The 22,661-nt window shown below is 35.7% G+C and overlaps 1 protein-coding gene across 2 annotated transcripts in view; it reads right to left on the reverse strand.

Annotated features, from left to right (window-relative positions):
• Window positions 1-826: 826 nt before the first annotated feature.
• The window catches only part of pou6f2 (POU class 6 homeobox 2), a 459,367-nt gene continuing 437,532 nt past the window's right edge, over window positions 827-22,661 (reverse strand). Inside the window, exons 8-9 of one of the 2 annotated variants that reach the window (XM_039754180.1) lie at window positions 19,960-20,128; window positions 827-1,223 (exon numbers count right to left, since the gene is read on the reverse strand). In XM_039754180.1, coding sequence (XP_039610114.1) covers window positions 827-1,223; window positions 19,960-20,128 — 566 coding nt within the window. Of the gene's footprint in view, window positions 1,332-19,959; window positions 20,129-22,661 lie in introns of both variants that reach the window. The other variant, XM_039754179.1, reaches the window with a different exon arrangement.

The raw sequence follows: 22,661 nt of genomic DNA on the forward strand, positions 1-22,661 counted from the left end.
ATGAAACATTTTAAGATACTTTGACATTTAGACGTCATAGCACCCACAAGTTAAACAGTTAAACTGTAGCTTTAAGGGCTCTTAAGCAGAAGTAGCCAAATATTTTTTTTAAAGTGAACTGTGTATGTATATATATAAAATGTGTTAATATGTATATAAGCATTGGGAATTTGGGGAATTATATACATATACATACATACATATACATACATACATACACATACTGGTATATTTGGCACACAGTAAGCTTATAAAACCATGTATAAATTAAATAAATAAGTTACATTTAAGGTGGCAAGTGAAGTTACAACATAATTAAAGTTCAAAACAGAAACACAGAAAAAGTAAATTCTTCATTTTTCTATCCATACAAATGTAAAAAGTTTGAACACGTTTCACTAAAAATAAGAAAAGGCTAACAATCTATTTCAATGCAACAATTCTGACTTTGGTAAGTAGTTTTTTCTCTGTTTGTTCTTTCATTTTGTTTATTAAACTGAATTTCAGTATCTAAAAAGTTCAAGTTCTTTCTCCGGATTGCAGGCTTCTCTTTAAAACAGAAAGTCATCAAACATATTTTTACACATTTTTCACAGAAATAGTACTTATTGTTTTTGGTTTAGTTTAGGTCCCTTAAAAGACTGGCATTAACAACTACACTACGAGACACTAAGTGCTTATTATTCCTTTTTCTTTAAAAATACAAAAAAGCAGCAAAGAATTGTACTGCTTAAAAAGTTTTCAGTTTTTACTTACTAGTGAATGTTTTATAAAGTTCAGGGGAAGGACTTCTGGCATTTTCTTAAAATACTTCTTTTCAAATAATTTAGGAATGCTCATCCAAAGGGTCCGTCAAAGGCTCCATCGACACTGCAGTTCCGGGCTCATGTTGTTTCAAACGTTTTATTGTATTTTTTAGTGCCTGTCTCTTGTTGCAAAACCAGACACGGACAACCTCTCGGTCATAATTTAGTTTTTCTGCAATTTCTGTCATTTCCTGGCCTGAAGGATGTGTGTTCTTCTCAAAATGAGCATTCAGTATTTCCAGGGCCTGGGGAGTGAACGATGTCCGTCTCTTGCGCTTTTTAGAGGGCTCACTGCCGATAAATTCTGTGAGGTTCTGCATTCCGGAGCGGTGGCGGGCCTCTGCCTCTGCCATCCATCGCTCAAGAACTGGCTTTATCTTCTGGGCGCTTTTTGGGGTGATGTCCAGCTTCTCGAACCTGGCAGGATATAAAAGGCCAGGGTTCAGTTTGGCTGTCAAACTGCTAGCTATAGTGTTCTCTTGAGCTTCCTGTGGTAGAAAAAAGTGGCTTCTCAGGATGGTGTGTCTGGGGAAAATTGAGAAAGAAGAGTCTTACTCTGATGCTCTGCCAGGCTGGAGCTTCCTGCCTCCCTCAGTGACAGAAGGGGCTTCCTTAGAAACTGCAAGGATTAATAAACAAGAGCACATTCATTCATAAATGCAGTAACTGCTGTTCTGAAATGGGAGGATTCAAGTGGCCTCTTCATTTATTAGGCATTTGATCAGCACTCAGGACAACAGGATAAAGGTTGAATTGAGCCATTAAAAAATTATAAATGCACAGCTCCAGACAGAGATAAGACTCCATGAAACAAGCTGTGCTGAAAGCCAGCACTCTGCTTAACCGTACCATTAAGCAGTTACTCATTTTCGAATGAATAGACAGGCCTTTGATAACTAAGGAAACCCCTTTTTCGACTGGCAGAGATACATCCAATGAATCCAGGAACAGGCAGTCTGGTCATTATTTTGGTTTGCCTCTTAAAAGTACCCACATGCAGCAAGCAAATAAAAATGCAAAAGCAAATGGCACTTCTTAGAAAAAAATAAGTGTGATCATGACACCATTAGCAATCAAGAATCCACAGAATAACAAACTCCTGATTTAGAAATCAGATTTAGAAAAGACAATTTTATTTTCCTTTAATTGTATAATTCCTCAGTGTCAACTAAAAACATTAGCATACCACATTTACTCCATGATACAGTATCAGTTCTGACACTGGACTAAGCTGTTTCTTATCAATGGCAGACTGAATATTATCAGTTGTTATCAGTCTTGTAACATGCTTACTGAACCTCCTAGTAGGTTTAAGATGTTCATTATTAGTGATTAAATAATTTATGACAACAATCACATACAATATTGGTGAGTAAGTATTTATGGAAGTAGAAATGACAATACTGTAATACTATTACAAATCTTTTGGAATGCGATATGGAATGGAACATTACAATAGTATTTGTAGTGCACAGTCTACCAATAACATTACTGAATCAACCCAGCTCAGTCCTCCTAACCTTAGTCACCTTTAAAAGTCATTTTTTTAAGAAAAAGTCTGATTTGGGGTAAAAAAAAAACAACAAAAACAAGCAAACATGTGTGTCTCCCTTCTTTTTTTCATTTTTTGTTGAATGCTTCAAAAAGTACATTCATTTTAAACTTTATACTACAATTTGCTTAAGCATTGATACCACCCATTAAATTTCTAACATTAAGTATTCCTTCCCATGGAGAGATTAAAAAATGATGGAGTGGTAACTAATTGCTTGGGTGTCTTCTTGTGTGATTTATGATATTTAATTGAGTTCTGTAGGATTACACTGAAAGCGGGTGTCCTGCTACATGCAACTAGTTAGTCAGTCCACCTCAAAGAAAAGAGGCCAAGCAGCCTATAAATACTCTCCACTTAGTTGTTTATTTACCCTTAAATATTCTATTATTTATTTAAATAGGAATGTAATACACTTTTCAAACTTTGGAATCTCTGTGCTTTTATTTGTTTTAATCATTTATGTGGATGTGCTTCCTTTCCCGCTCTCTCTCTCTCTCTTTTACTTTTTCTATCTTGCATATAGCGAAATGTTTATAAAATTTTAAAGCATCTGCTCTTGATTTATATGTGGTTACTTTTTTCAAAATGAATTTTAATAAATAAAAATCAGCATCACATCCATTAGTGCCATTTTAAAAAGAAATGTAAATGCAGGTGTTGTGATATCGGAGCACTATCGAAAATGGGATGCTGAAAAAGGGAAGCAAATATTTTTCAAAATCTTTCAGTGACACATATTTCTATCAGTGAATTTTTATTTATTTTTAAAATCAATTTGTTACAATTAATATGCAAGTTGCAATAAATACCAAGAGAATGCTAATTTTCTGCAGTTTACATTACAGCACTTCTGTACTGTACTGTACTATGAATACCCAAGCCTCAGAGTCTTACAGAAATGACAGTCTCCAAAGTTGATCTGGTGTCCTCTTAAAGTAAAGCTATGCATTTTCTGAACTTGCTGGGGGATTTATTGATTATTTCCAGGCTGTTTGTTGTTGAAGAGAGTGCATTTCAATTTGTTGCCAGTAGAAACCACATAAGCTACGCTCTACAACTTCAGCTAAACCGGTAACTCAAAGTTAAAACTGTTTTTTTAAAGCAATATGTGAGGTTTTGAATGGATGTTAACAAAAACATGAAGTGAATTTCAAGCATGGCCACTCTTAAATCTGTCACTGCACTTGAAAAAAATAAATAAATAAGATGTAAGCTTGTAAGTTGCAAGCAGGTATGCAAGAAGGCATACATTGTGGGAAAATTATAATTTAAAAAAAAGTACAAAATACAGTATATATTGTATATACACACAACTAAAATGAAAATGATGTTTTATTCTCTTTGTTTGTCACTTTTTGGGACCTTAGTAGGATAACATATCTACATTTGGCTATTAAACTTTTATTTCTAACACTTTCAAATAAAATGGTAACATGGATTCATAACAGTGCATAATGGAAAAAGTAAGATGGTGCAGATATAGTAGTTGGATTTTTGACATTTATAAACATTGTGTAACCCACCATGAAAATAAGACAAAGAGACAGATTTAAAGAGATGTATAAAATAGAATCTGTATTTATCTTTTTAACTCCCTTAATATCCTGTAATTACCCATTCTAATTCAAGTATCGCCAGTTTTATTTCTGTGTCTGTTTCACTATGACTTGCTCCATGAGGCACAGAGCCAGACTCTGAGAACAGCATGAATGAATTTACACTCTCACTTTTCTCCCACAGGTGTTAAGTGGCATTCTCAGGGGAACGCAGCTGTAGAGATACAATCAGCTTCATAACGGTGTCAAATTCACTTAATCCAATTTAGGGTCACACAGAGACAGTGCCCACCTTGGAAGCATCCAGGCTCCAGTGCTTCACATGTGTGGCGCTTTTCCACTGCATAGTACGGCACAGCACGGTTCAGTACAGCTCACCTTGGTTCGGCTCAGTTCGGCTCGGTTTGCGTTTCGACTGCAGTTTAGTACCGCTTTAGAGTTGGCGGGATTATTCATGTGTCGTTATAGTTGTGTCGCCTCTACTGCCGTGACATCATCGTAAACGCGCCACAAGCGACCTCCTGAAAAACTTTTTCATTTTGCGTCGCCCCACCCAGCTCTCGCTGGATCCGCTCCTCGGCTACCAACGAGAGGAACGTCTGTACTTCCTCAATAGACCACGAAACAGCCATTTTTGGTTAAAACAAAATGGTGCGTCCGAACCTTCGCTGGCTGTCCTAAAAATCTAGCGGGTCTGTTGTGTCTCGTGTCGCAAGTTCAGTGACGCAGTAATGACGATTTGGTCTACAGTAATCCCTCGCTATATCGCGCTTCGACTTTCGCGGCTTCACTCTATCGCGGATTTTAAATGTAAGCACATCTAAATATATATCATGGATTTTTCGCTGGTTCGCTTTCTGGACAATGGGTCTTTTAATTTAGGTTACATGCTTCCTCAGTTTGATTGCCCAGTTGATTTCATACAAGGGACGCTATTGGCGGATGGCTTAGAAGCTACCCAATCAGAGCATGTATTACATATTAACTAAAACTCCTCAATGCTAAAAGATATGCTTCCCGCGTGGCGCTTGTTTTGTTTGCTTCTCTCTGTCTCTCTCACTCTCTGCCTGACGGAGGGGTGTGAGCAGAGGGGGCTGTTTACACAGTAGCTGTTTGCCTAGAAGATAGGACGCTCCTCTACAAAATGCCGCTTTATCGCGGTGTTTCTGTATACTTAAAAGTACGTATTGATTTTTTGATTGTTTGCTTTTCTTAGCGAGCACTCTCTCTGACATTATCTGCTCTTCACGGTGCTCCTTTGAAGATAAGATATGTTTGCATTCTTTTAATTGTGAGAAAGAACTGCCATCTCTGTCTTGTAATGGAGCACAGTTTAAACGTTTGACTAAAGGGTGTTATTTCATGTCTAGAGGGCTCTAATAATGTTAACAGTGTGGGAGATTTTATAAGGGCTTAAAATATATAAAAATAACCATACAAACATATGGTTTCTACTTCGCGGAAATTCATTTATCGCGGCAGAGTCTGGAACGGATTAACCGCGATAAACAAGGGTTGACTGTACTCACACCATCCCATTTGGACTAACTTAGGACTGTCAATTAGCCTAACATGCAACATGCTGGGATGGGATTGAAAGCCAGGGTATACCTTGGAGAAAAAGTCATGCAGCCACAGGAGGATCATGCACTTTCTACTACACAGTGAATGGGTGAGATGTTTGAACCCAGAGTGCTGATACTGTAAATCAAATGTGTTAATCATTGTGCCAACATGCCACAGCCAAAATCCATACAGTATATATTTTTCGAAATGTATTTTTGCCTGGTATGATGGACAGCATGCATCTATTCACAGGATCTGCTTTTTCTCAGGATGCTAGAGCCTATCCAGGCATCACTGCAGGGCAGGAACCTATCATGGATGGAGCACCAGTTCATGTCAAAGAACATTAACACACACATGCACACTCACTAATATCTGGATAAAATAGTATTACAAACATTGATGTCTTTAGAGGAGAACTGAAGTACCATGAGAAAGCCAATAAAGACTAGTAGAAAATGTTAAAAACCCCACACAGATACCGACTGAGGTTGGAGTACTAACCATTACACCACCATGCTGCCAGTGTTTATTACTGTTCATTTGAAATAAAGAGGCTGGATCTAATTTGTTATACTTTTAACAGGATATTCATCACAAAGCTACATTTATGTCCATAGGAGGCACATACCAAATTTGTTTTGCTAAACTTTATTAAAATAAGAAAAAACCTAAAGCACAACAAGACAGACAAGTGTATGGATAGGTTTGAAAATCACCACGTAAAACTGAATGGAGGACATGTGTCTACAGTATATAATTAAATAAATAAAAGCTATAAAAAATAATCAGAACTGATACACAGAAGGTTAATTATATAATGTGATGAGAAAAAGTGTAGGGTTATATTGTGAATGCGATAATATAGGATAAATATCAAGTCAAACATCATGCATCAGCACTGTGTAACAAAAGTCTACTCACATATACAGTTAAATGGCTGAACAATTCATACTTTGACTGCTCCACTCTCAGTGTAAAACAAAACAGTGGCAGCAAAATATTAGTGATCAAAACCTTTAGTGCTGGAAATGATTCTTCCTTAAGTGCACTTGCCAAACTGCTTTTCTGGAAGTGACGCACGATTTTGTGATTTACAGCATTGCTGCAGGAAACGCAGAAAGGCTCAAAGTGAGAACAGAAATGCAGTTAACATACAACATATAGAGGGCCATTATATTTTTTTCCTTGTTGAACTAATAAAATAAACTTGCAGACTTGATGGATTAGCTCAAAGTCCAACAACAGAGGTAAACAGCAATAGACATGCATTTAAAACACTTGGAAATAATGCAGGAGTATGTGATCTGTAGCATCTTGTGTACACATATGGCTTATAGTAGGAATTTCATGTCTTTAACTTTCACCTGTTATACAATTATACTGTAGGGTATTTCACTGTTAAACAAACCCATATGGTGGAATCCAGGCCACTATACTGTTAATTTGAAAAAAAGTCATCAGCTTGACCAGTGGCCAAGATACTATTTTGTAAGCAGTGTGTATTACTGATTCAATGTTACTGATCATCTGTGACTCAGTTGTGTTGTTTGATGTTACTTGTTCCCCTTCTCTCCCTCACTGTTGAAGATTTATATTTGATTTTTAACATGATTGTGTTTGCTATTTATTGCCATTTATTACTATTATTTATTTAGTAATTTCTATCTTTAGTGCTATTGTGTATCATCACACTGTATTGTGAATGTTTTTAATGTTACAGCACTAGTGCAAGAGCCAGATAATGAAAGTAATACAGCAAAATGCAATGCTGATGGGCACAGAATATCTCTTAGTGAATCACAACATGAATTTGACCAGCATACCATAAAAAACTTGGATGCAGCCAATCAAAATGTAAAATGGAAAAGAGAACAGTTTGAAAAGGGAGTAATGCAACAATATGAGACAGTGACAATTGCCAAATTAAACTGTTTATGAAAAGAATAATGCATTGATTTAAATACCAGTAACATGTAACAAGTCATCAACTTAATTTGGTACTTGTGACAATAATTAAGTTCATGAATATTGTTAAGAATTCATCAATGTCTACATTTACATTAGACATTTCAAACTCCTTAAACAGAGTTCTTTCTCAAAGTTTAGTTAACACTCATTGCATCATTTAAAAGTACAGACTACAGAAAACCAGGAGTTCTACCTTAATGAAAGCAAACTAAGCCTGAAAACAGTAAATGTGGAAGGTTATTAAAATATTATTCAGCATAATAAAGTTAACTAGATTAAATTATCGAAAATACTCATTTTAGGGATCATGTAGGGATCATTGGGGTGTGTTTTTATCACAGCAATCATCCAAATGGGCTTCAAATTTAGATTTAGTTAGTCAACATAAACATGTTTTTTTTATGTTAATTGGACCTTGCAGTTTGTAGTAATGGCTGAGAAAAAAGTTTAATCTCAAGTTTTCAGACAATAGCAAACAATATAAGAACATCCATAAAAATCTCATGTTACTTGTACTGCCATTCAGTTTGCTCACAATGTGCAAAATTCATGTATTTTTTTCTAACATATTGTTAAATAAATAAATCTGGAAAATTAAAGTAGTCCATAAACAGGATGCCAAAGTTGCGCTTTTGAATTGAAGACTTGCCTCTTTCCCTCATTCACTGGTCAAGAGTCCTGTCACCATAGCCCCCTGTTATTCTGCTCTGCATGAAAACATAAAATTAAAAGATTTTCTCTGCCATCACTACAGAACACATGGGGTAAGTAACATATAAAAAGCATACATTTTGGGTGGAGTGTTCATTTAAAAATGGTTACCTAGAATTTACATCTTTGTATTTCATTTCATTAATATGTAATTGTTGACATTGTGGTTTCTTCATGACAGTACGCCACAAATAGACATTTAAAATGTAATGGACCCATTGTTCCACATTTTTGGTCTCCATGAAATGCTCATGGATGACCAGGACACAGGCTTACTCATGTTAGAGTAAAGATGTAGAGTAACACTTTAGAAGAAGGACTACCAGGGTGTATCTATTACTGCTATCTAACAAGATCTTAACAAATGCTTTGCTTACTTTTATTATGATTTGTAATGAGCCGACACTTTTCAACACAGACTCTCTTAGTCACTTACTCTTACATAACAAGACTTTAATGAAGGCTTTGTGTTATACAACAGTAAGTATATGAGTTCATTCACTATATCCACCCTTAAAGACCCCATTCTAAAGTGTTACGAGGTATGGCAGCATGTAAGGATAATGAAGAAAAGCAGTTACTGCATTTTAATGCTGTAAGGGGTCCTGTCTCAATCAAATAAAGATCAAGGTCTGCACAGTAAAAACTGGACAGTTTTACTTAAAAGGCAGAGGTGGAATACTTATTGTAATAGAAAAGGAGCAATCTCTTGGCATCTCTCCACAGCTTGAATAATGCCAGGCAACCCAAAGTCCCAAAAAGCTTTTATGATGCAAACAAAAGACACAAGAGAATGCTTTGTCAAGGCAAACGTACACTACAAATAAACAAATCTGTCATACTAGGTGCAGCCATGATAGCTCTGGAACCTCTGTTCAATCAACAGTGGGGTGACTTGCCAATTAGCCCACATCCAAAATACAACAAATATCCCTCTTTTCAACTTATTCTCCCCATCTCTCTATTATTCCATATTTGTTGACCCTGACCTCTTACCTACTGCCAGTGAGCATTTGTCCCTACATCTTACCAACTCTAAGATCAATATCTTCTTCGGCATGAGGTGACTCCTATCTACTGGCTGAATTTACTTCAAATTAAGATTCACATCCCAGATGAAAGTCATTCCTTCTTTTGATACAAGGACATCACTCTACAGCTCCTGATGGTCCACAGCGGGCCTTATTCTTAGCCTGTGTTCCCCTTCTCAACTGGACAAAGCTTTATAATGTTTAATCTTCTATCATGTTAACCCCACTTTGAATACTTTTTAGAAAAGATTTTTGATTACTCAAGTGCTTACTGATTTCAATGAATTAAAATGTAACATATTTCTAGAACTATACCTCCCCATTTCCTCAAAGTCCAAAAAGCAGTCTACCTAACACATTAATAGATCTGCCCAAGTTCCTAAACTTTAGTGTGGTTGCAGTTCATTTATACTTTTTAGGGGGAAAAGGCAGGATTTGGTCGCAATGCCAGAGTATTAAGTTATTAGTTTCCTTTAACTTACATTTGTTGTGCTGATTACGCTGAATGTTAACACTTACCACTTTAAAGAAGGCTTCATTTGAGAAGTTTCATACCAAATTTACCCTACAGCACCGAGCTTTAATTTGCTACAGCCTCAGCTTTGAAGTGCCTTCAATATTAGAGCCTTGCAGTGTTTCTCTCTCAGATAAAATAATGTATTCTTCTGCACTACCAAAGAATCAGCAAATGTAATGGAACGGCATCAGTGAATTTCAAGGCAGCTATTGACTCTGAAAGCTTGATGTAATGTTTTACAGTACATTCTTATGATCTTAAGAAAAAGTTTCACTTGATTTGTTTGATGCGAAGAGAAGAGTCTTTGAAAGTTAAAAGAAACATTCTGGATACAGCACATTGAGTGATCTTTTATTAATGTTTTCATTCCTTTTAAGACCATGCACACAATGTTTCCTTAAACCCTATAGGCTCAGGAGAAATATTTGTATTCAAGAAGCTTCCCTAAATACCTTCCTGTATTTATACACCTTTATACGTCCTCAATAATATGCAGCACTTCTGAAATGTGAATAATATGTGGTCACTTTTGTTACAGAACTGTTCTCAGAGAATGGCAATATCATTAAAAGTGGCGTAGAGAATGGTCATGCTGCTTATAAGGTACAGATATGTCCATCAAAAAATGTTAATGTAAGACTAGAAGATGCAAAACCTCTTCAGCTCTGAAATGGATTAAGTAAGTTTGTTAGTATTATTAAAATTTTCGTTTTAAGTTTTCATTCTAAAAAAACATGCAGAAAATAATGCAGCGAACTTTTAAAGACACATTAACCACTCTTTGTAAGCTTCACTGGCAACTACTATGATTTTTTTGCATTTGATTTCCCTTTACTTGTCAGTTTCATAATGTGGGCAATCCAATGGTTAATTCTGATGCTTCTCTGCTCCACAGTGCTTAGTCTAAATCCTGGCCCATTCACAATCTCTGTAGAGTTTGTACAATGCCCTCATGCCTTTAGTTACTCAGATTTCCTCTCACATCCCTGGGATGCACAGGTTAGGCTGACTGGCGGCTCTGGCTGAATTGATCGTGTATAAGTGAGCGTGTGGGTACACATATGGGAGTGTGCCATGCAATGAACTGGCAGGGTTAGTTCTTGTCTTGCACTCAAAATGAGCTAGAATCGACTCTGAACCTCTACAATTGTATAACAGAATAAGGAATGCCAGAGAATGAATGAATAAGTCATACTGTAATAGCAAATGACCACAGAGGAGATATTTAAGCACAAGTTCATATTTATTTTTTGTTATACAATGGTTTTGATAGATGGGTTTATTAGAAGCAATTACTAGATTTTGGAGATGCAAGTACTCATAGTGAAGTGTTTTGCAGATATGTTGGCTCTTTCAATGTAAAGGTTTCTCATTCTCATATGTAAAAACTAAGTCAACAAATATTTTAGAGCTGGATACTCCTTTATAGAAATCAACAGATTTATAGGAAAACAGCAACTGTTATTTATTCAGCTTGTATTAATTATAATCATACTTGAATGAAAAAATTACTATTGTACAATAGAAAATACATTAACAAATACAAAGAAAAAGTAGAAAGGACATTTCATGGAGGAACAAGAGTGAAATTCACTTATATGAGCTGAGAGTTGGTTTTCAAAGGCTAAACGAAGGCAGAAGTTGTAGCCCAAGAGGAAGCACACATGCTAGCTTACACATAGGCACGTTATATTTAACCTGAACTGTTTAACCCTTTAAGAACTGGGCTACTTTGGGAATCCAGACATTGATTTGACTATTTATTTTGCACATAAAATCAAATCATGTATTTTCACACTGAAGCAAATAATGTATTTGTTTTTTTACATTTTTTTTTACTTGCTATTCCAAGCAGTAAAGGTTGACATTAGGTATGAAGTATGGATGTTCACCCCATGTTTCTGTGAGTTGTTTGGGATGTACTGTACATGTTGGATGGACTGATCACTGTAAAATGGCATGAATGTATTCAATCAAATTCAATTATACTTTATTTGTCCACAGGAGAAATTAAAATTTTACTTATGGAGTGTATTTCTGTGTTAGTGTTGGCACGTTAATTTATGGCTTGAGAAGTTATTGACAAATGATATTATATGTACATTACATTTTAATGGATTAGCCACTGAGGACCTTGCCACTGTGCTAAGTATTCATAGTGATAAAATACAAATTTTCAATGCAAATAATTTTGTGTGAGATAAACACAAAGGCTGCCATCTTCATATGTACGTGTATGTGTTCACAAATCTATTTTGAAATCAAAAAATAATAATTCTATTGCAAACCACTTGCTAATAGGGGGCCTCATAATGCAAATGTGAGTCCCATTCAATAAATCAATGTGTTGATCTAGAGACGCTGATATTGAGGTTGACTGCCATTAGCCCACTGTTTGATTTAGCTTATTTTAACTGAAAAGACGGAGGTTTCACGTTTAAGATCTCATCTCAAGTTTTATAATAGGATTTTAATGTATGTTATAAATATTTGAATGATGCAAGATTTTTAATATTTTATGCCTGATTTTAAAAACACTAGAGTGTTCCTGCCCTGCATATAAGTTAATGGTCAAATGCCTGGAGCATTTTCAATTTTTATATTCCTGTTGACATTGATTTGATGAAATTTTCAGCAGTAAATAATAAGTTGAATAAACAGTTGTTTGTATCAACAAAATGCATGCATTTTAAAAGCAGTAATGGGAAAAGGAAATCTGATGACAAGCAAGGTTTCCAGTCAAAAGTTTAGTGAAAAGTAAAACAGATGCGTTGCGTATTAATTTTCCACCTCAAGAGACTTGCTCCTTCTGTTTGGCTTTTATACACTATGTGAGGCCTACAGGCTCTTTTATTTGCATGGCTTTCTGTTAAGGACTCCAATTTCCTCTTATACATTGCAACTGACCATGAATTGCAAGGCTGGTTGAGAGGCTGTGCAACAAGTATTTTTTTTATAGTAATGTACTGTACTGTTTTAAACAATAGATGGCAGCATTCAGTACAAATTATACAAATGATCTTAGAAAAATATTGTAATTTCATATTACAGACATGTAATTATTTGGTGGTATGGATAAACATGAACCTTCTAACAAAAAAACAATGTTCTTAACCTGCCTGTGCTCCAATTGTAAAACCAAAAGAAATGTAACCAACTGTATCATAAAGGTAATTCACCTTGAACAAAGCCAAATAAGTAAATGTAAATATAAAAGTAAAAACAAATATATCATTTAACCCCTGGAATTCAATTAAATTTTTTGGGTCAGGGGCTGCAGCTTCTCTAGACATAGGTAAAAAAGCAGCCCCTTACAGGCTCTTGTAATTGCTACTGAGAGACACAATGGTTAGCATTACTGACTATAACCTGAAGGAGCAGGGATACAATCATCACCCGATCACTGGCTTTGACAGGATTGCATATTATCCTGTTTACATAGGTTTTCCTCCATGTTTTCCAACCCACATCTAAAAAGAAGCATGCACTACGTTGAAACTGGTCCAATATGCCAGTGGAGTTTTAAGTTTGCTCAGTGACAAACTACTATAACCAAGGCCCATTCATGTCTTTGTCCAGATACTAACACTATAAATGTCAGCAACCACGAAAGTTTACTGTACAAAGTGTGTCTGGAAAATGAATGAATGGTTCAGATGAGTGGGAATAGGACCATAATACTAAAAGTGTGTTATACTTTGATCTCCTTCCTGAATTAATATTGTACCTGATGTAAGTTATTCTTGCCTGCAAGCCTGCCTTATTAATATACAGTATATCAACCCTCAATTTAAATGTATTTTTCTATGATATCTGAGAAATAAAGCCATTAAACTTTATAATGCCTCCTTTCAAAAACTGGTCACCAAAAGATTTAATTTAACTTCACTTTCTAATTAAGAAACAGAGCTAATGTTTTTGTTTTAAATGTTAAATACAGGATATTCTACTTTTAGACAAATCATTTTCATAAGACCTCTAGTAGAGAGACTGCTCTTGGCAATGCCAGATGATTTTAAAATGTTGCTTCTTTTTCGACATGTGTCTAAAGAGTGGAGCATTGCAATGTCCAGTTTTAGGTTGTCAGAAAGATCAATCGTTTCAAAGAGAAATGTTGCCCCAGCTGTGCTTATCTAAAGCAGTTTTTCTATACTAACATGATATGAAAAATAAATAAAAATGACACCTCAGTATCAAAGCTAAATATAATCAGATATGTTTGTCAAAGCGGTGTATTTTTAACCTGCTAATATGTGGGGACAATGCTCAAAAAGAAAAGAGTTAATTTAGACTATAGCCAGATGTGGCAAGTGTTTACAGTGCTTTTCTTTACCTGGGTTGCAAACGTTCATGACACTGTTTTTTTGTTCCAGCCAATTTCTAACTCAACAGGCACATCTTTCTTTTAACTAAACTCTCTTTACATTTATGTCCATTGTTCTAGCTTTTAGCATACAAGAGTCTATTTATCATCTCCAGCTCAACCTGGCAAAGACAGACCTGCTCATTATCTCAGCCAGTCTGTCTATGTAACACCCTATCTCTGTAAAGACTGGTTCATTATCACTAACACCTACCAAGTCAGTAGGTAACCTTTGGGTTATGATCGATGACCAGCCTGCTTCATTGATCATATTACATCTGACATTCATGAAGATTCACTCTCTGTCACATCTGCATGATCAGGCTGTATCTGATCTAGTATGCAGTAGAATGTCTTGGTTCAGGTACTAGTCCTGTTATATCCGAGCTACTGCAACTCCTTACTGACAAGAGTACATCCATGGCCACGTCTAAGCAGATGGTTCAAAATATAGTGCCATCTCTTGTCTTCAGCAAGCCAAGAGGGCTGCATGTCACTCCTTTCACTTGTCACTCTACCAGCTGCTTGTAGCAGCAAACATTAAGTTGAAACCCTTGATGCTTGCACACCAAGTAGTCCATAGATTAACAACCTTTGATATGCAGGTACATACAAGTTCCTATGCATATTTGTCACTTACCCAGGTCTGCTAGTGAATACCACTAACTGGTGGAATGAGCTGCTCAGACTGCACAGACTTCTTCAGTGTATTGAAGAAGCATTTGGAGACTCTTTTGTTCTTTGAATATCTTTGTAGTGTTGCTTTGCTAAGTTGATTTTAGTTTTTTAGCAGTTTACTTTCTTAATTACATGCAGTTTGTTCAGAACTAGATGACTGCATGATTCATGGTGTTTCTACATATAGTAATCAGTAAATCAGTGGTTCCCAAGTTCAATTCTGGAGGCCCAGAGTATCTGCAGGTTTTTGTACCAACCAGTTTCAGTCAGTCAGTTATTTTCTCCTCTAGTTGATATCTTTGCTTAATTAGCTGACCTTTTCTTTTCTTACTTTCCTCTTATTCTGAATTCAGAAAAGTATAGCAGTGAATTTAAATTTCTAAGAATTACAAAAATGTATATTTTTTCCTTAATTTTAAATGTTTTACTATTTCTATCCATTTTTGATATTTTAGTCCCCTTTTTTCTGCAGAGTTTGCTACTGTTATTGTTTCCCAATTAAACAATGTTGAATGTTGAAAGGGTGCAGCTACTTCACTGTTATATTTAACTGCATGCTTATTAGTAAACTGTGGCTTAAAACCCAAAAGACCTAAAAGATTGGAATGAAAAAAAATGATGACACAAGTCTTAAAAATAAAAATAAAAAATACAGCTACCTTTTGGTTCCTTTGGTTAGTTTAATATTAAACAACAAGCTAAATGCCAGTCTAAAAATCTTATCTACTCCAAATCTTTTTAAGAAGTGTCCATCTATCTACATAGATGAAACAAGCAAATCCGAGCTGTTAAGGTCAATGACCTTACTATGCCTATTGTAAAATATTTCACATGACAGCTTTTCACGCCTACTGTCATGTTCCATCTCCTCTGGCTAAATACAGTACATCCGGAAAGTATTCACAGCGCATCATTTTGTTATGTTACAGCCTTATTCCAAAATGGATTAAATTCTTTTTTTTTTTCCTCAGAATTCTACACACAACACCCCATAATGACAACGTGAAAAAAGTTTACTTGAGGTTTTTGCAAATTTATTAAAAAAAAAAAAAACTGAGAAATCACATGTACATAAGTATTTACAGCCTTTTCTCAATACTTTGTTGATGCACCTTTGGCAGCAATTACAGCCTTAAGTCTTTTTGAATATGATGCCACAAGCTTGGCACACCTATCCTTGGCCAGTTTCGCCCATTCATCTTTGCAGCACCTCTCAAGCACCATCAGTTTGGATGGGAAGCGTCGGTGCACAGCCATTTTAAGATCTCTCCAGAGATGTTCAATCGGATTCAAGTCTGGGCTCTGGCTGGGCCACTCAAGGACATTCACAGTTGTCCTGAAGCCACTCCTTTGATATCTTGGCTGTGTGCTTAGGGTCGTTGTCCTGCTGAAAGATGAACCGTCGCCCCAGTCTGAGGTCGAGCGCTCTAGAGAAGTTTTTTATCCAGAATGTCTCTGTACATTGCTGCAGTAATCTTTCCCTTTATCCTGACTAGTCTCCCAGTTCCTGCCGCTGGAAAACATCCCCAGAGCATGATGCTACCACCACCATGCTTCACTGTAGGGATGGTATTGGCCTGGTGATGAGCGGTACCTGGTTTCTTCCAAACGTGACGCCTGGCATTCACACCAAAGAGTTCAATCTTTGTCTCATCAGACCAGAGAATTTTGTTTCTCATGGTCTGAGAGTCCTTCAGGTGCCTTTTGGCAAACTCCAGACGGGCTGCCATGTGCCCTTTACTAAGGAGTGGCTTCCGTCTGGTCACTCTACCATACTGGCCTATTTGGTGGATTGCTGCAGAGATGGTTGTCCTTCTGGAAAGTTCTGGAGCTCTGACAGACTGACCATCAGGTTTTTGGTCACCTCCCTGACTAAGGCCCTTCTCCCCCGATCGCTCAGTTTAGATGGCCGGCCAGCTCTACGAAGAGTCCTGGTGGTTTCGAACTTCTTCCACTTACAGATGATGGAGGCCACTGTGCTCATTGGGACCTTCAAAGCAGCAGAAATTTTTCAGTAACTTTCCCCAGATTTGGGCCTCGAGACAATCCTGTCTCGGAGGTCTACAGACAATTCCTTTGACTTCATGCTTGGTTTGTGCTCTGACATGAACTGTCAACTGTGGGACCTTATATAGACAGGTGTGTGCCTTTCCAAATCATGTCCAATCAACTGAATTTACCACAGGTGGACTCCAATTAAGCTGCAGAAACATCTCAAGGATGATCAGGGGAAACAGGATGCACCTGAGCTCAATTTGGAGCTTCATGGCAAAGGCTGTGAATACTTATGTACATGTGATTTCTCAATTTTTAAATTTTTAATAAATTTGCAAAAACCTCATGTAGACTTTTTTCACATTGTCATTATGTAGTGTTGTGTGTAGAATTCTGAGGAAAAAATGAATTTAATCCATTTTGGAATAAGACTGTAACATAACAAAATGTGGAAAAAATGATGCGCTGTGAATACTTTCCGGATGCACTGTATGTAACCTGCTTTTTCCTTTTTAATTCACACAAATAAAGAAGGCTATACAAAATGAATCACTGTATCTCTTACCTCTTCTTCTTTTCAGGATGAAAGCAATTGTTAACTTTCTTTTCTTTAAATGCAGTAAATGCTTGCTATATTCCAAAAACAATTTAACAAACCCAGTTTTATAATTTCTGGATTGGCACCAAAACAAAAAAAACTGGGAAAAATAGCTTAGTTAATTATAGGAGTCTAATTAAAAGTAGAAGCCAAAATGGGCAGCAAGGATTGAATTTAAGGACCACTGCACTAAATCAGTCCAGTGTTACATAACGTAACATCACATCCTCAAGGCTGGTTAATCCAATTCAGGATTAGATAGATAGGTAGATAGATAGATAGATAGATAGATAGATAGATAGATAGATAGATAGATAGATAGATAGATAGATAGATAGATACTTTATATGCAACTTCAGCCTATTTTAGCAGCTTTAGGACATAACCCTACAGAGAGTTTCAGTCCATTTAAGGACCTACTTGCACACTTTGTGCACACAAATCAGAATCACTAATTAACCTGTAGTCTATGACTCTGAACTTAAAACACAGGTTGGAGAATGTTATAATGCTTTTGTTGTTTTCTAGGTAGCATGTGTAACCTAGAGGGTTAGGCAAGACACTACACGACTTTCTGAATCTTGTCACCTTGAGAATATCAGAGTAAAAGACAAAGATTGCAGAGAATAACAGATTACATTAAAAAGTATTGTGAGTTTGATATGTTTTGAGAGTCAATGAATGCGTATTGTGTGTTCAGCTGCAGTCTTTACCCATATTTTCCTTTTTCCAAGAGATATTGGTGAAACAAGACTTGTTTTTGCAATCTAAAATGGTAGTTTTGCTTGTTTCCTTGACACTGCTTTGTTTGCATTGCACTTCAGGATAAGCTATCATTGATAATCAGCTATCATACACACATGACCTCACCCCTGAAACTGAACACACTGTTTGCTTTTGTCGGGGTGACTTACAGACTCAGTTGCTGGGGATTTCACGACTGAACTCAAATCTCTTTAATTATGTGAATGAATTGTTTGACTACAAATCACTGGAAAAGTCATGTAGAATCACAGGGGCCTTAGACATTTACGTGACCCTGAATATTGGCCTGAAATCAAATTGTTAAAAGGTATATAAACAGTACAGTACATAAACAATAGTACTGCTTATGTATATGTATACCTTCATACATGTAAGGTGTTTAGCAGAAGACAGTGCTATGTTGTTTGTTCAGCTAAATAAGAGGAATTTTCTTAATTGTTTTTCTGCAATTAAATGTATATTTTTAAATAAAATCAATAATATTTGTAATAAATTTTTAAGGAATATGAACAAAAATTGCTAAATATTTTTGAACTGTTAATCAAATTGTGTGATAGTCACACAGCTGTTACGGAGACTAATTAAAGAAGGCTTCAGGAAGGGGAGGAGCATCTATTCATAGGACTGATATGTATGGGTCTTAGCAGTAAATTCTAGCAATGAAAATGGTTCCTTCCATTTAATCTAAAACCCATGAACTGGGAGGAAGCTACACCAGATTTCAAAAAGGGGGAAGACAGAGAGAGAGAGATACAGAAACTATTGTAATTAGCAAAGATACAATCAGTAAGGTGTCTATCAGGGGTTCACCACTGTAGCTACATTTCTTTTGGGGAAAAAAAAACAGAACTCAAATGGTTCTCCAGCTATTTTTTCTGCGATCTGTTAAAGATTTTGTTAGATGCAAATAAGTAAGTTCTTAACTAATCAGTGGTTCAATTTTAAAGAATAAAATAGCAGAAGCTACAAGTTTAAGCATAGGAAAAGTTGTAAAATGTTATAGGATAAAAAGTTCCTATAGCAGAGTATGCAATATATTTTTACCATGTTATTAAATTTACAAACAAAATGGGCAGATATATAAAAGTATTAAATTAAAGTAACAGTAGTTTCTTAATGCTCCAAGAAACTGTCCATTATTGCTTGGTATTCCATATGACATTAGATAATAAATTCCACCAATGACTGATCAATTCACTTGATTTCATATTAAAACAGATAATAAAAGCAAAACAAATTTTGGAGTTAAATATTTTATAGAGAAGTGTTTTCTTTATTTTTTACACTTGTTCTCAATTGCTTTTAGAAATGATTATTTCATTAAAAACCCCACCATTTTGTGGATAAATGACCTTTATATGTTGTAATAGTTTAACATTATTAATTTTAAATGAACACTGTGAACAGACTGTATTGATTGAGCAATTTTGGTTTTTGCTTTGCTTGTACAGATGATTCTAGTTTGATTACATGCAACAGATTTACTAATTATTGTTACTAATATTCTAGAAATAGTGAACAAATATTTGTGTGCATCCATTTTTGAATCCTCTTTCTTCCCTTACAGGGTCGCTCGTAGGAGTAAACCTACACTCATTCATACCAAGCCAGCTGAGAGACATCAGTTGACTTAACATACAGATCTCAGGGATATGGAAGGAAACTTGGACCTGGAGAACACCTGCATAAACAAGGACAGAAAGTTCCAACTCCACACATACAGTAATAGGACTGAGCATACAACCAAGTTCTCTGGAACTAATCACTATACCAATGTGCCACCCTACATGTAAACATTCTGCTTACATTTCCTGGATTAAAAAAAAATGATCTTGGTATAGCTTTACCTGCAGATAGCAGATTGGCTGTATGCAGGACCCTCAGTGGCACTGAGAGCCTGCCCCACTTGGGTCTGAGTCAAGCCAAGGGACAGACGACGAATTTTAAATGCTTTGGCAAATTCCCGAATTTCTTCCAGGTTCACCCCATCAACTTCACTAGGGGCTGTCTGGGGATCTAGAAAAAGGACAGAAATAATGTGTAATGCAAATAAAACTTGCAAAGACTCAAATTAGGCATGTAAATGCTCCATTCAATAATATTGTACAGGACAACCATAATGTCTGTATTACAAGTTGTTTTCACATTTAGATTACTTATTAAATTAATAAATTATTACTAAATTTGATTCTGCAGAAGAATAGAGATGAAGTAATGCAATATTTTTGATCCATGTAAAAAGGAATAAATATATGTTTTATTACATTCGATTTCAAAAAACTGACTAATGTAGGCTTAAGGTATTTTTATTGTTTTTTTCTCGACACAATAAGCAGATCATAAAATGATTAAGTAATGAATAAATGCTAATACCAGAATAGTGACTACATTAAATTGCATTTTATATGTACTTAATTAGTCTTTTTTACATAATGTAATTCAATAGCTCATATACTGTACTTAAAATAATGACCTGAACAGTGCAAACATTTTATGTGATGTATATTTAATGTTTCCAGTTTCAGTTTCAAGATAGGCTGCTGTCTGTGTGGTATTTGCTCATTCTTCCTGTGTCTACCAGGGTGTCCTTCTACATACTAAAGACAGAGAAATTATGTTGCTGACACCAAACTTGTACAGTGCGAGTGAGCACATATTTGTTTATGACTAGTCCCTCATACAGGGTTGGTTTCTGAGTTGTCCTCAATACTCCTGGGGAAAGGCTCTAAGTCCTCGAAACTCTTTATTTGAATTATTAAGTGGGTCATGTAAAATGATGGATGGATTAAGGCTGGAAATTTTAAGTTCTGCTATTAAACAATGATTGATACTGACCATTATATGTGCATAATCGGACTACTTTGTTGCTAAAATATTACATTTTATGTGGTAGATACTAATAAGTAAATACAGAAATAAAGAGTTACAATTTAAATGCATTACAAAAGAAACTAAAGTTGTTTTTACTGGTTCTTAAAGATATGCATATTTAATTTTATATATCTAAAATTCATGGTATATCTTGGGCAGTAGGTATACACTAAGAAAAGACATTTAGATGTATCAATATTTAGAGGTAAAACCCCCACAATAGAAAAACAAAAAACCCCATGACCTCAAAAATGCCTTGACAGATTTGACTGAGTTTAGGTGACAGCATGCCGACTAATTTTGTTTGTTAAGTATATTTTTTTATTTGTTGATATTTGTCATTAATAATGCTGTTGCAAGTGAGACATTCTAACACACCACACTCCCTGTTTTGCCGCATCTGTGACAGCATTCTCACAGAGAAATGAGGTGTGTCAGTTTATGCAAATGAAGGCTATCTGCAGAAGTGTAGTGAAAGGAACAAAGTCTGACAAAGCTCAAGGCAGACGTGTTTAGCACGTGACTACCAGGTGCAGTGGTTTTGAGTGTAGTCACTTTGATCCAATAAGAAAGGTATTTAATTTTTATTACCTCCACTCCCACCCCCTTTATCTTATCTGCAACTTTGTGCAAATGACAAGGTTGGGACTACAATTCCCATCAGCCAGTGCATTGCTTCAAGTGAATTCATCAACACTCACAAAGTTTAAATGAGAACATTGACAAAAGTGCCATGTCATCAGAGGTAGCAACCGCTGCACTGTTTTTCCTCAACACCTCTGGGATAATAATTTCACTGTCTCGCTGGATTAGTGTTTATCTTGGTATAGTATTTTCCAACCTTTGTGGCCAAAGTTTTACCTTTGTGAAATGAGCACAGTTACAAATGGGGAAAGATATCATGCAGTGTTGTTGATCACTTTGGTAGACTAGAGGTGTGTCACATGTGAAAATAAATCTGAGATAAACTTTTTTTATCATTGCACAGATTTGTGTTTTTGAAAAACTTAACATTGGCCACCTCCAAGTTTGCAATACCAATCAAGGACTAGCATTAAGCACTTTTTGAAGTTAAAATAAACCAAAAAGGAAGTGAAAAAGAAGCAAAAAAAGCTTTTTCTACAGCTGATAGAGATGCTGTCTTTCAGAATGTGATAGGAAGAGAACAGGATATTGCTTTTTTATAAGTAAAATTAATTAGTAACTTTTGAGGTTTTGTTGGTAAACATTTATTTATATCCACTGTATACTGAGGCAGTATGAATTTTAAGTTTTGATGCTAGTGGACAGTCAAGACGTTTAGCGGGTTTTAGCTTTGAATGAATAAACTTTTAAATAATCTTTGCAACATTAACAAATATCATTTTAATATGGAGAACTGCTGCAATCTCTTTCACATCAACATCAAGGACTGTATGTAGAATGCTCAAGTGAACTAATAATACTGTCCCCTGGTAAAAACAAAATACAAATATTATACAGAAAAGAATTTAGTTACATAACACTTCTGCCACATCCGATTAACCAATGGCAACATAACGGAGGCCTGCTGACTTAGAAAATTTCCCAGGGGAAGCCAGGTAACACAGCTAGTGTGTGTGTGTGTATATATATAAATATAAATATATATAATACAAAGTTAACTCACTCACTCATTCACTCATTCATCAACAAAAAC

This window comes from Polypterus senegalus, chromosome 5, assembly GCF_016835505.1.
Source record: "Polypterus senegalus isolate Bchr_013 chromosome 5, ASM1683550v1, whole genome shotgun sequence".
Taxonomy (NCBI): Eukaryota; Metazoa; Chordata; class Cladistia; order Polypteriformes; family Polypteridae; genus Polypterus; species Polypterus senegalus.